The sequence below is a fragment of the Anser anser genome (assembly GCF_964211835.1).
Source record: "Anser anser genome assembly, chromosome: 7".
In the NCBI taxonomy this organism is placed as follows: Eukaryota; Metazoa; Chordata; class Aves; order Anseriformes; family Anatidae; genus Anser; species Anser anser.
In genome coordinates this window covers 15,284,706-15,297,246 of record NC_139727.1, presented here as the reverse complement: position 1 = coordinate 15,297,246, position 12,541 = coordinate 15,284,706, and the positions used below count along the sequence as shown (strand labels likewise).

The window sequence follows — 12,541 nt, the reverse complement described above, 5'->3', positions numbered from 1 at the left end:
GTGGACATTCTCTTTATTTGTAGTTATAGCTAAATTTTCTTCAATACTTACGATAATTAGAAACCTGGCCTCCCAACCTATATATATATATATATATATATATATATTAACCTATATATATCAACCTTCCAATCGCTGTTAAGTTTAAGTAAGCATTCTCTTTTTTCCTTTAGTCAAGCAGTAAACAAAGAACTGAGCAGTGCAGAAATCAGGACAGATTCCAGCAAAACCAGGTTATTTTTTCTCTTTGTTGCCCTTTATTGTGACAGTTGTCATTCGATAACCAAGCTGTCTTAGAGGATGCTCTTCTAGCAGTTTCCCATCTCGTGCAGTGATTTTTGTCTAGGCCATATATTCTTTAGGTAGTTTATGAAAATACAACAGGAGACAATTTCAGAAGCCTAAATGAACTAAAAATACATGGTATTTATATCTTTCCCATCTTCCTAGAGGCTATAAAATCTTGTTTTACATGGGGTCTGACACTGTTTGTCCTAGAAGTCAAGTTGATGGTTACTCGTTTCTTTGTTTTAGTCAGCACGCTTTGAAATTGATTATGAATTGATAGTGTTTATTGGCACTCAGCAGACACCTTTTTGAACTGAGACATTTCCACAGAGATTCTCAAGGGTAGCACTCCCTCATGGTCTGTGACCGACTTACGCACACTTAATTCAATAAAAACAAGGCAGAGCCATACCAGCCCACATTACACTCATCTACAAATACGGTATTTGCTACATACATGTCATCAAGCTCTCACTACCAAAAAAGTCTACGCTTTTGGACCTGCTCTCCTTTTTGAATCTCTGAGGCCAAAAAAAAAAAAAAAAAAAGGAGGAAAGAGAAACTTCTGTCTTCATAAACTCATCTGAATTTCTAGAATGCTAGAATGGTTAGTAATACCTATGTTGTGTTTGCAGTTCCTGGGACTTTCCTGACCCATTCATGGATACCCATAAGGCAAATATTGTTTTAAATCTTAATTCCCTCACTTGCAAAAGCTACACAATATTATTTAATTCAAAGAGTTTACAGTCCTTTTCCTCATACCGATTAGTACTTCTTCACATTGGCCTTTTCTCATCTGGCTGTGCTTTTACTTGTATTGCATTTATTTTGTTAATGAGTGGAAATGCTTCAGCCATTACATCTGTAAATGCTGAGTGTGTCTTTAGTCAGTTATGCTTGCAGGTTTCCTAGCAAGAAGAATATTTTTCTCCTAGCTTTCCAAACCTGTAAACTGAGACTGGGCTACATGGCAAGTGAAAATGGAACTTTCTTTCCTCCCCTACCCAGAGCCTTAATAAAATGGCAAGGGGGATTCACCTGTACAATCTACTGTTATGTTCACCCTAACCTAATTTCTTGAGGAACTCTACCGAGTGCTCTTCAGGTATAAGTGATAAAGATGTGCAGCCAGTAGTAAAAGGTTTATTTGTTTATAACCTTGATTTTTAAATGCATAGTCCTATAGTTTTGAATGAACACTCAGAACTTCAAAAATTTCATCTGAAACGGTGCACCCTGAACTGGGAGGCAGACAAAGTCCATCGTAGCATGAAGCAGCTTTGGTTACATCCTTCTTCTGTGGGGTTTAGGCTTTGTCTTTAGTTGGGATCTGTAAGTAGAAATACTTCCAGTCATTCCTTACCAGTGAAGAAAACAGTGATAAAAGATTCTGAAAATATTGCTATAAGAGTAGTGTATTCTAGTTCTAAGATTAGCAGTCACATATGCTCTGAGAGTTTTACTTCCTTTTAGCCTGTCACATGAGAGCCACATTAGCTATGAGTATTACATTAGATGCATGTTCGGAGTTTGTTTTTTGAGACTGGCTAGTCAGTAGGACTCGTTAACTCTGATGAAGGGGAAGCAAAACATTTGCTGAGGTGAGTACAGTGAGTAGAGGTAAGCCGCTAAACTTTGCTCAGAGACAGAAGATTGCGATGGCAAAGGCTTTTCAATTAGAGGTAAAAGTTGGAATTAAGGGAGTATTTTTGATAATTACTTTTCAGCGAAAAATTGCAGTGTAAAGGAAGAAAGTTGTCGCAGATACTGATACCTGCTAAGCACTAGAGTTGTTTATGACAGTGCGCAGGCACTGCACTGTGGGGGACTGACTGCAGACACACTGGTCATCGTGGCTTGGAGCAAGAATGAGAGGCTTAGGTCTCTCCATCACAAAATCCCTCAGTGTCAGAGCAATTAACAAGTTCTAGGGTTTCTTTTTCTTAGCTTTCAAGAGACGGTTCTGTGAAGCTTTTCTCTCCTACAACTTGGTTGAGATACTCTCAGCTGACTTCATTGTTCAGAATTCAAATACATTCCCTCTAGTTAGACTTACCTAGATGCTGCTCTTAAATTATTTATCGTCTTTTCCCAGTCCCCTTCTCACTTGGTAGAAAATTAATTTAAGTGATATAGTAACAAGCCATCACTACCTCAAGGGCGTATAATTGCTCATAAATATAGTCCTTTCTGTCTTATCTTTGTTTTCATAACCTTGAACGTGTTATAAACTTACCTAGCTAATAAAGCTTTAGTGCTTGTAAATAGTGATGCGTGAGGAAAACAGATGGGTTAGATCTTCCACTGAATGAATCAAAATGAGTCATTTAGAGTCCACTGTAGACTGTCAACCCAGTAAAATGATTGGGATGTGTGAGATCAAGCTTGGCTCTGAATGTTATAGAGACTGGAAGCAGTGGAAAAATAGTAAGATAAGGCTGATTAAAAAAAGTTACTGAACACCGCAACAAATAAATTGGAATTTCTCTCACGGAAGAGGGAAAAAGATGGAAAATACTTTAACTTTTCTCTGTAAAGGAGATTTTTTTTGGTGCTGTTGACCAGCAGACGGTACATAGTGGGAATTACGTTTTTAATCCTTCTCTAAGCAGCTGCTATATGTGAATGAGCTAAGGTAATCATCACAAGCATCTACGTTGAAGTCTATATCTATACTATTTTTTTTTATTTTTAACAACTGGATTAGCACCACAGTAGTCTCACAGATTAGGAGGGATGATTCAGTATCTGCTGGAGGATAATTCTGGAGTACATTTGTAGAAGGAAGGGGAGCTTGGTACAATGACATGGAGAGGGCACCAAGTCAAGTATCTTAAAAGACAGAGATGGATAGCTCATTGAAACAGGTTCCCAAGAAAACCAAGAAAAGTGTATTTTCATACTTCAAAGTTGATAGGTAAAAGGCAAGGACATTTAAAACTGGTAGGAAGACATCTACTGACTGGGAAAAAAATAAAACAACAAACAATGTGCTTTAATAGATTTTTAGCATCTCTAACCTCTGGAGTCAGGTAGTTAATCTGAACTAAAAGGTAAGTTGTCACTGTTACTTCCACTCTCCTTTCCCTGCTTCTTCAGTTCTGGGCTATGTTCCCTTTTTGTGTAGTTTGACTGATAAGACTGGGTTGTAACTTCTCAGGATGGTTTCTGGACCACTTACGTTATTTGTACAGCACCAAAAAGACTTGCCAAGAACAATTTAACGGTGTCCTCTGGAAGTAACCACAGGGGAAATAATGGTGAAAATCTAACCAGTGGACTGAAATGTTGGGAAAGTTCTGTATGCAATATAAGTATTCAGTTGTGCAAGTAACCATCAAAAGGTAAAATTTAGGAAAGGCAAATGGAAGCGCATGGTGAAATTTGAAGTACTTGACCTGTAAACATGGGATTTGCATCTGAAATTTCATCTCCCAAATGCAGTATTTTTCTATAAACTGAGCAATTCACTAAATAGGTTTTCCATTGCAAGAAGATACCTTTCTGTAGTAAAGTAACATGCATCCTATCCAGTTCCAGTTTTTTTCTAGATGTGGGCTTCAACAGAAAAGAAGGAACACAGTTGATAACCCATCTGACCCCTGATATTTATTACCTGTGGCATCTTGTATGCACGTGACACATACTAATCAGTTACAGGTGTTGCATTTTAGCTAAATTCATGTCATAAGCATTAGAAGCAAATAAGCATATACAATAAAATCACTTAAAAAAACACAACAACACAAAATAAAGACAAAATAAATTTGCAAAATTCATTTGCAAAGCATGTTTTTGCCCACCCCTCCCCCTCCCTCTGGCCAAAGACTGTATTTAAGAAGAGTTTAACCATGTTGTCATCACTTTTTACTGAATGTTTGTATGACTACATACAGTAATTTTTTTAGCATATTAATGTCTTTTGTTAATCAGTTTTTACTGAAATGGCTAGTTTTGTTTATATATGATGCCATACTGACTTCAAAGAAAAGGGTCTCCTCATCTGAGCAAAAAAGTTCAGTAAATTTTCTGTGTTGCCCACTTCCTTTGTCCATTGCAGATCTTGTAAATTGCCATGAAACCTTCAGGAATTAAATGCTTACATAATAAAACTAAAAATCTTCCTATCAAAAAGGCTGAAGTGCAGAGCTGAATTTAGCAAGGGTGCTCGCTTTATATGCGTCAAACACAGTAAGTGCTGATTTTAGTTGAGCTGAAGTATTACTTCAGTGTTGAAGAAACTGCAGCACAAGGGAATATGAAGATAATGGTTGTCAATACTAGCTACCTTAAGCATTTAGTTTCTTTTCAATGTTCCAGAAATACTTCATTTTAAGTTTTTTGCCTGAAGAAAAAGGTGGGTTTTTGACAACCTGTTCACAAAAACTCTACAGTTTTCCTCAATTGTTCTGAAATTACTTGGAAGTGGTTTGAGAAAACAGCATATCCAAATTGTGGAGGAGTATTTGTAGGTTTTCATTGCAGCCCTGTCCATATTTCCATTCATGCTTGAGTACACCAATTAAATAAAATAAAAACAACCTAGGTTTTCAGACTAAACATCCACAATGAGGCTCAGAATACATCACTGCAATGAACTTTCTTTTTGTATTGACTAGAAAAGAGATTACTAGAAAATCGCTGGAAGTGAAATGAACATAAAAATCATAAAACTACAGGGTAACTACAGCAAACAGCATTAGGCTTCTCTGCACTAAAACTTCACCACTTCCTTCTTAGGATTATCTGTACATGACACAATGGGACTGGGCTTGAAAATCCCTGTTCTTAGGATTTAGCTTGCGTTGTGCTTCTAGTATGAGACAAACTGTGACATTTTTCTGGTACGTCTGCATCCACTTGATGCCAAGCAGTGCAAATTTGTGGGACATGAAAACAAAACAGTTGTATGGATTCATTATTTTTATTCAATTGAGTTCTTCTGTGCCTGATTTGCATGGCTATGATTTATTCTCAGTTTTTGAATAATGTAATAAAGGCTTTGTTTCATTTGAAGGGGTAGAGGACCATTGAAGAACACATCTGATGTAATTAACGCAGCAAAAATGATTTCAGAGTCAGGATCAAGGATGGATGTCTTAGCACGGCTGATTGCCAATCAGGTAGGTTATTTATTTAGCAGTGCATTAACCTTTGTCACAGATTAATACGTCCACAGAAGCTCCAACACCTGAGAAGGTCACTTACAGAAATAGTAATGACGTTTTTAGATCTACCTGTCTAATTTTCCTTTTTATTCTCACTTTTTGGAATTGACGGATACATCACAGCAACAACAAAAACCTATGACACCACCTGAAAAAACAGAAGTGGATCTATGTAAATTCATAAGCACGGTCATCTTCCTGGCTAGGATGGCAGCATGCTACCTTAATACATTAATAACACCAAGCAACTAATCACACGCAATCCTCTTTCCTAAGTAGGGTAGATAGTACTAGGGCCAGACTGTGCCAGTAGAACCATGTGAAATTTTAGTCAGCAACTATTAAGCCATTTACTTACCTAGTCTTTTGTGACTGGCTTTTAAGTCCAGAGTAGCATGGTATAGTCAGTCTTTCACACCCACTCTTCCCCTCACTTTTATTTTCATAGATAAAACTTATTTTTCTAACATCTATGAAGAAAGATCAATTTTTTTTTCTGTTATATGACTCTGAAATCCAGATAACATGACAAAATAATTTCTATTATTGGTCTATACAGTTGTGAGCTGATTTGTGGAAAAAAATAGGTAAAATGTCCTCACTTCTGATCTTGACAGGTGCTCTTCCATACAGCACATCTTTTTCAAGTACACTGCCTCCTTTACAGATTCTGTTTTTAACATTTAAAAACTAAAATTAAAAATCTGTAATCTTTACTGATTTATTACAGAAAATGATGTGGTATCAAAGCTAAAGATGAATGTAATACAGTCTTACTCCTTTTACAATATGGTGAATTTTTACTGGAGTATTTCTTACCTAAATTACCTAAAATTTTCTTCTTGTATTATTACTGTGACTCCAGACTAGAAACATGAACAAGTTAGCGTGAGGAAAAACCATTATAGCTCATAACCACTGTGTACCTTCCAAAGTGCCAGGAAATGTGAAGTTATTCAAGTTGTTTTAACCCTTTACTGAATTCACTCAAATAACTTCTATTTATTCTAGGTCAGAGCTTACACACAGTTGGTAACCCATCTGACCCCTGATATTTATTACCTGTGGCATCTTGTATGCACCTGACACATACTAGTCAGTTACAGGTGTTGCATTTTAGCTAAATTCATGTCATAAGCATTAGAAGCAAATAAGCATATATGCTGACATCAATAAATAAAACAAATAAACAAACAAACAAAAACAGTAAAATAAAGACACGAACCAAAAAAGCCCTCGTAAGGATATGAGTGAACCAGGCCATCTCCATTCAGTAAGTTCAATACCTCTGTGTTGCACACAACTACAATCACTACTGTAATATGCATCAAACTTAGTAAAAGAGAAAATCTTGACTTTACTACTCCTATTGCAAGATGTACAACATGATCCTCTCATTCCTCTGATGGCTAGAAATCTTTCAACTTCTATATACTTTGTTTTCATGCCAAATCATCCTTTATCTCACCGAGATTTTTTCTTAACTGTGTCACTGTGCTTTTTAAATCTCCATGGTATTTGTAAATACTAACAATTCTTTACTCAACTATTATTTGACCTAGTTATTACTTTAGCTAGTAAAATAGTATATTATTTTTAATAGTATATTATTTGACTTAGTTGTTATTTTACCTCTGTCCTGCTCTCTTGGTGTCCTAAAAGAAAAGAAACTTCACATTCCCTGTGGGCTAATAGCTGTTCTCTGAATTTGGTACAAACTGAAGGACCCTTTCAAGAATTTGCTGTCTAGACTAGAACATAAATTTTGATGAAATTTAGTGATTGCCTTTCTCAATTACAATAAATACAGTAAAATATTTTGCTAAAAATAGGTTAGTAACATTTAATTTGTGTGATTTTTGATGTCATGTAAAAATGGTTTTGTACTATTTACTTCAAAAGAGAAAAGTAACAGCTGCAGGTTGTACCATTTTTCAAGTATATGTTCTAAGATAAACGTGCTTGCATTCTTCACACATGTACTTTTTCTGACACTTCTTCAACACCTGTTATTGAACTTAGGCTACCCTAAATCATTTCAATTATTTGTCTGCAATTCTGATACTACCTCTATTACCTTACTGTTCACAGTCATCCCAGGATTTAACTGCTACTCCGACTATGCCTTTGCAGTTATCAGCACCGTAGTAACGTATGATGAGTATTTTCAGTATTCAAAGTGACATGCAAGGAAGAAAAGCAAAACCTGCTTTATTTCTTCTACCTAGCTTCAGACCTGAGCAAGAATCTGAAATAAGCAATCGCTGCATAATGAAGAATCATCGTCGTATCTCTTTGACCTTTTCTTGCTCATAAAACATTTTCAAACAAATGATTTTGGTTCACACTCCATGTAATTTCAGAGACTCAAGTTCAGGAACTGTGGAATTACATAGTTCATATGGTTTTCCTGTTAGGGAAAAAAAATCAAACTCTATTTGCAATATTTTATATAAATCATCAGGTGCAAGAGCGCCTCTCTGTTACACTGTTTTTCACTTAAGATTTTTATAAATTCCTGTGTTGAAAAGAAAGGGACACAGTGCAATTCAATTAGCAAATTTCAGTCCATATTCATATCACTTAAAGATGACTCAGAGTTAACAACTGTGAACACAATCCCAGTTAAGCATCAACATCAACCTAGGCACATCAATCACAAGTATATTGATGATAAAATTAAACAATGTTTCAACTCCACTGTCAATTTTGTGACCTGAAAGCCCAAAGAATATAAGGCAGGACATCCTGTTTTTAATGAAATACGCTGTAGATTAAGGTTTTTACTAAACGATGCCTCCGTAACCATTTGTTTTGCAGCAGGAGGTGCTGGTCTGTTATGGAGCCCAGTAAGAAAGGCAGTCAGACTGTGAAGTATCATTTACAATGCCATTTACCACCACTGTTAGGAGATAACAGCAATCTTGTCCCTTCATATAGTGGGAACCCAAGGTGGTATAGCACCGGATGGGCCTCTGATCCACGCGCAGCATTCTGGGCAAACACTGTCCATAAAAGAGATTTCCTCCATTTTCATTTCAGCTATTCATGGGATTTTCCTAAAGAAAAGCAACTCCACTCATTATTTCCAATGTCAAACAAAAAGGATGGTCACATTTCGCTGCAGTCCTACAGGCAAGGATATGCACATGCCCTTACCACCAGTACGAGGAGGGAACTGCTGCAGGCTCCTCCACTGCAAACATCTGGCCAAGCATATGCTGTGGCCAAGGGATTTCTGCAGCACAACCCAGGCCTGAAGGCCTTGTGATACGTGCAGCACAGCACTTGCCTGGGCCTGCTTAGCTTCACTGATACATAGATCTCTAACTCCTCAATGTATAGTGGTCTTCTAGTCAGGATCAATAAATACAGCAATGCAAGAAAATGTTAATTACTGTAATTCTGGAAGTGTAGGGATCGATACAAAACAGAAAACAGTGTTTTCTTTCACTACCAAGCAAGTGTTGCTTGTACCTGATGTTTCTGAGCACTATGCAGAGGGTTCCTCGTGGAACATCCTGTTCACAGAGTACATTTCTTTCTAATATCTCTTTACAGTTGGTCGGGATATGCTATAATGCTATAATTCGTAATTGTACTTTATCCTGCATAAGGTAATACAAAATGTTATCTTTAACCCTACACATACCACATCCTTGTATTATGTTGGTTCCTGGTTTGATTTTATCCAGTAAAGTTTCAGGGGTAAAGTACATAAAAATGGGCACGCTGGGTCAGACCATAGGTTGATTTAGCTCCATACCCTGCTGCTGACAGTAGTGACTAGATACAGAACTCAGTAAGATGATGGTACATATTTCATGATACTTCCACAATATGGTCTTCCAACTTCCTGTAACCATTAATGAATTTACTTACCAAAACACATTTTTGGTACATTTGATAGCTTTGATATTCCTTGTATTTATTTTTCATTATTTTTTCCAGTGACTTTTTTAACCCATGTACGATTCTCATGATTATCATTCTCCACAGAGGTTTCTGCAATTAACACAGTGTGAAGAACCATTTCCTGTTTTGACTAGGCGAGTTACTATTATTGGCTTTCTGGTTTTGCATTGGAAGAGAGAATACTGATCTTCATGAAAATCTTTTCTGTACTTACCTGTTCTGTGCAAGACAGGGGAACAATGCACCATACATACTTGCACAGGGCAGTAAAACTGCGGTTATACCACAGATTTATGAAATGTAATTATGCAACTGAACACACCTTTTTTACCCTAGTATTTGCTTTTTTGAGTGCTACTGAGCACTCAACCAATATTCTCCAGACCAGAGGTCCAGAATGCTGGACCAGAATTGTTTCAACCTGAAGGTATCATTCTTAAGTGGCAGTTTCCCTATCTTTGATGCATATCATCTTCAGCATTCCCAAAATGTTACACATTTCTTCTATAAATGCATACAAGGCAGATAATAAATGTGACTGTCATGCCAATATTATTATATAAATAATCCTGCCAATATTATTATATAAAGTTAAAACGTTGTCTCTGAACTTCTGTAATTGACACTGTCACTACTTGAAGTGGAAGAATGAGATACTGATCAGCATCTGCCTCTCTCTTAAGTTTTTCCAGTGGGGAAAAGAGAAAAGTAAACCGTGGAGAAGAAAAAATAGAAAAGCAAGCAGCTCATTGCAGGAAATACACTTTTAGCATAGCTTTGATAGTTAAAATAGCTCACAGCTGCATTTGACTGGAAGGACAGATTTCTATGAATTAGTTTCAGAAATAAAAAATGAGTATTCAGGTTTTCTGAACAGCCACAGAGGTATCAGTATTTGAATACTGAGACCACTTTGAAAAATGGTGCACATCAATAAAGAGAGGATGTCAAGACACACTTCCATTTTTCTCCTAAACTATGCCAAAATACGAAAAACATTTTAGTAATGGATCTAGCAGAACACAAGGTAAGGATAGACATTTAATGCATATTAATTACTTAAAAATTGTTCAGGTTAATTTGTCTGCTTATCTAAGCATTCCAATACTAAGCGCAGAGTCTTGAAGAACAGAGGATCATCAGAACCCCCATTTTAAGCAGGTATCAAATTTCTTCAACGAAGCCAGTAATTTAAGTAAAGTACTTCATGAAGTAGAATTAGCATTTTTTTCTGGCTTTTAACATTTCTTAGATTTAAACCATTACTCCATCAGTCGCTGTTCCGTAAACACAAAGGTCTAACTTTATGAAACAACAGATGAATGTTGCCTCTGCATTGGGCTGGGAACATACATACTTTCTTTTCTTAATATATAAAACTGAACTTAATTTCCTATCAAATGAAAATGGCCATGTTTCCAATACAAACTACAGCATACAAAGGCTAAAAATACACCTTTGAGGAACTTGTAGGAATCAATTTCTCGTTTCTCATGCTTACTTCACAGTTTTGGTAGCACACTGAGGGCTCACCATTCACCTCTAAGATATTTTTATTTTGCCAGAGCAATGAACAGCTTTAGAACAAACACACACGAGGTCTTAGGGTGACTAGCTTCTTAGTCACAGAGCAGTATTTCTCCTCCAAGTATTTTTGGTGTTCACATAAGCGAATATAGAAATATGTTATTTTTTATAAAGTATTCAAATAAGTGAGTTAGCTGTAAGACATTCTTATTTTCATGTTCCCTCTGATACAGAAGATCTGCCATCAAGCTAAATACACTAGATGGAATGCTAAAATGTAGATCATTATTGGAAGATAAAGTATTATTTTGTATAAATGTTAACACTGCTCTTGCATTTGTGTGTTTACATTTGCCCACATAAATATTACTGTAGGTATCTTCTTAAAAATAAGTCAAAGTCTCCTAGGAATTGAAAGAAAAGTAATTATTCCATGTATTAAGGAATTTGATCAGTGATGTTTCTGAGGTAAGCTCTGTGATGTTCAAGTGAATATGGGGAAGTTAGGGATTAATTTGAATGATTTGAGTAATTCCTCAGCGAAGCAATAATGTGATGTCTGGGATGAAATTTTTGAATCAGCCACTGCGTATATGATTTATTGTTCCTTCCTTTATATTCAGTGTCCAGACCAATCATGTAAACAGGACTTGTTGGCTTACCTGGAACAGATCAAGCTATACTCCCATCAGCTTAAAATCTGCAGTCAAGTTAAAGCAGAAATCCAGAATCTAGGTGGAGAGCTCATCATGTCTGCTGTAAGTAGAAAAATGGTATAAATTACTATTCATCAAAATAAAATCTGTCATATTTGCATTGTCCTTTCCTGTGCTTATGTTCTAGTATAGTCATGAATTTCTTCTTTTATTCGCTTTTTTTCTTTTTACACTCCCTTTACACAGAGAATCTACGAAAGTGAAGCATAAGACTGGTGACTTAAAAGGCAGAGCAATCATTTGTGGATTTCTTTTTTCCTTTTAGATTCTTAAAAGGTATTATTCTTCACTATTGTTCTGGAGTACGTTGTTTATAAGGACTGTAACGCCTTTATGATAGTGGATTTTAGTTTTGTTTAGTTTCACATATATGGAGTATGCACAGGTGTATATCAGCATACACAAAAAGAAATCTCCAGAGCTGTACTTCCCCTTCAGAACAAAATGCTGAGGGGAATTCTTGACTATCTGCTGTGACATGCAGGAGATCGTATATCCCTATAGAACTAAAGAAAATTAAGAGCAAAGGTGACTTGATTGTTGAATACATTTCTTGATTTGCCTTATTGTGAGCTAAATATCATTAGACATGGAAAAGATGTTGCTTATGATTTTATGGAACTTCTGTGCATTTGTTCTCAGCAAAAACATAATTGTAAGTGTTCACGTGGAAACAGTGAGGTTGCTATCCCTGGAGATATTTAAGAGATATGCAGACCTGGCACTTAGGTACATGGTACAGTGGTGGACATGGTAGCATTAGGTTCATGGTTAGACTTATGATCCTAAGAGTGTTTTCTGACCTAAAAATTCTATGATTCTATATATGCTATCACTATTATAACTATATATTCTTTGATTATTAGTGTTATTATCTGTGGCATATGGGATTATGATATCCAGACATAAACAAATGACAAAAAA

General features: G+C 36.1%; 2 protein-coding genes across 42 annotated transcripts in view; one reads left to right on the top strand and one right to left on the bottom strand.

Annotated features, from left to right (window-relative positions):
* The window catches only part of CTNNA3 (catenin alpha 3), a 495,101-nt gene that overhangs the window by 469,317 nt on the left and 13,243 nt on the right, over positions 1-12,541 (top strand). For 22 of the 26 annotated variants that reach the window (XM_083845405.1, XM_083845404.1, XM_083845422.1 and 19 more), the window contains 2 exons: positions 5,309-5,414; positions 11,525-11,659. In XM_083845405.1, coding sequence (XP_083701531.1) covers positions 5,309-5,414; positions 11,525-11,659 — 241 coding nt within the window. Of the gene's footprint in view, positions 1-5,308; positions 5,415-11,524; positions 11,660-11,803; positions 11,894-12,541 lie in introns of those variants that run through there. The other 4 variants (XR_014587170.1, XR_014587171.1, XR_014587172.1 and 1 more) reach the window with 2 other exon arrangements.
* The window catches only part of LOC310902999 (uncharacterized protein), a 322,682-nt gene continuing 311,288 nt past the window's right edge, over positions 1,148-12,541 (bottom strand). For all 16 annotated transcript variants that reach the window (XR_014587205.1, XR_014587206.1, XR_014587207.1 and 13 more), the window contains 2 exons: positions 11,564-11,657; positions 1,148-1,621 (listed from right to left, as the gene is read on the bottom strand). The gene's annotated coding sequence lies outside the window, so the exon portion shown is untranslated. The remainder of the gene's footprint in view (positions 1,622-11,563; positions 11,658-12,541) is intronic.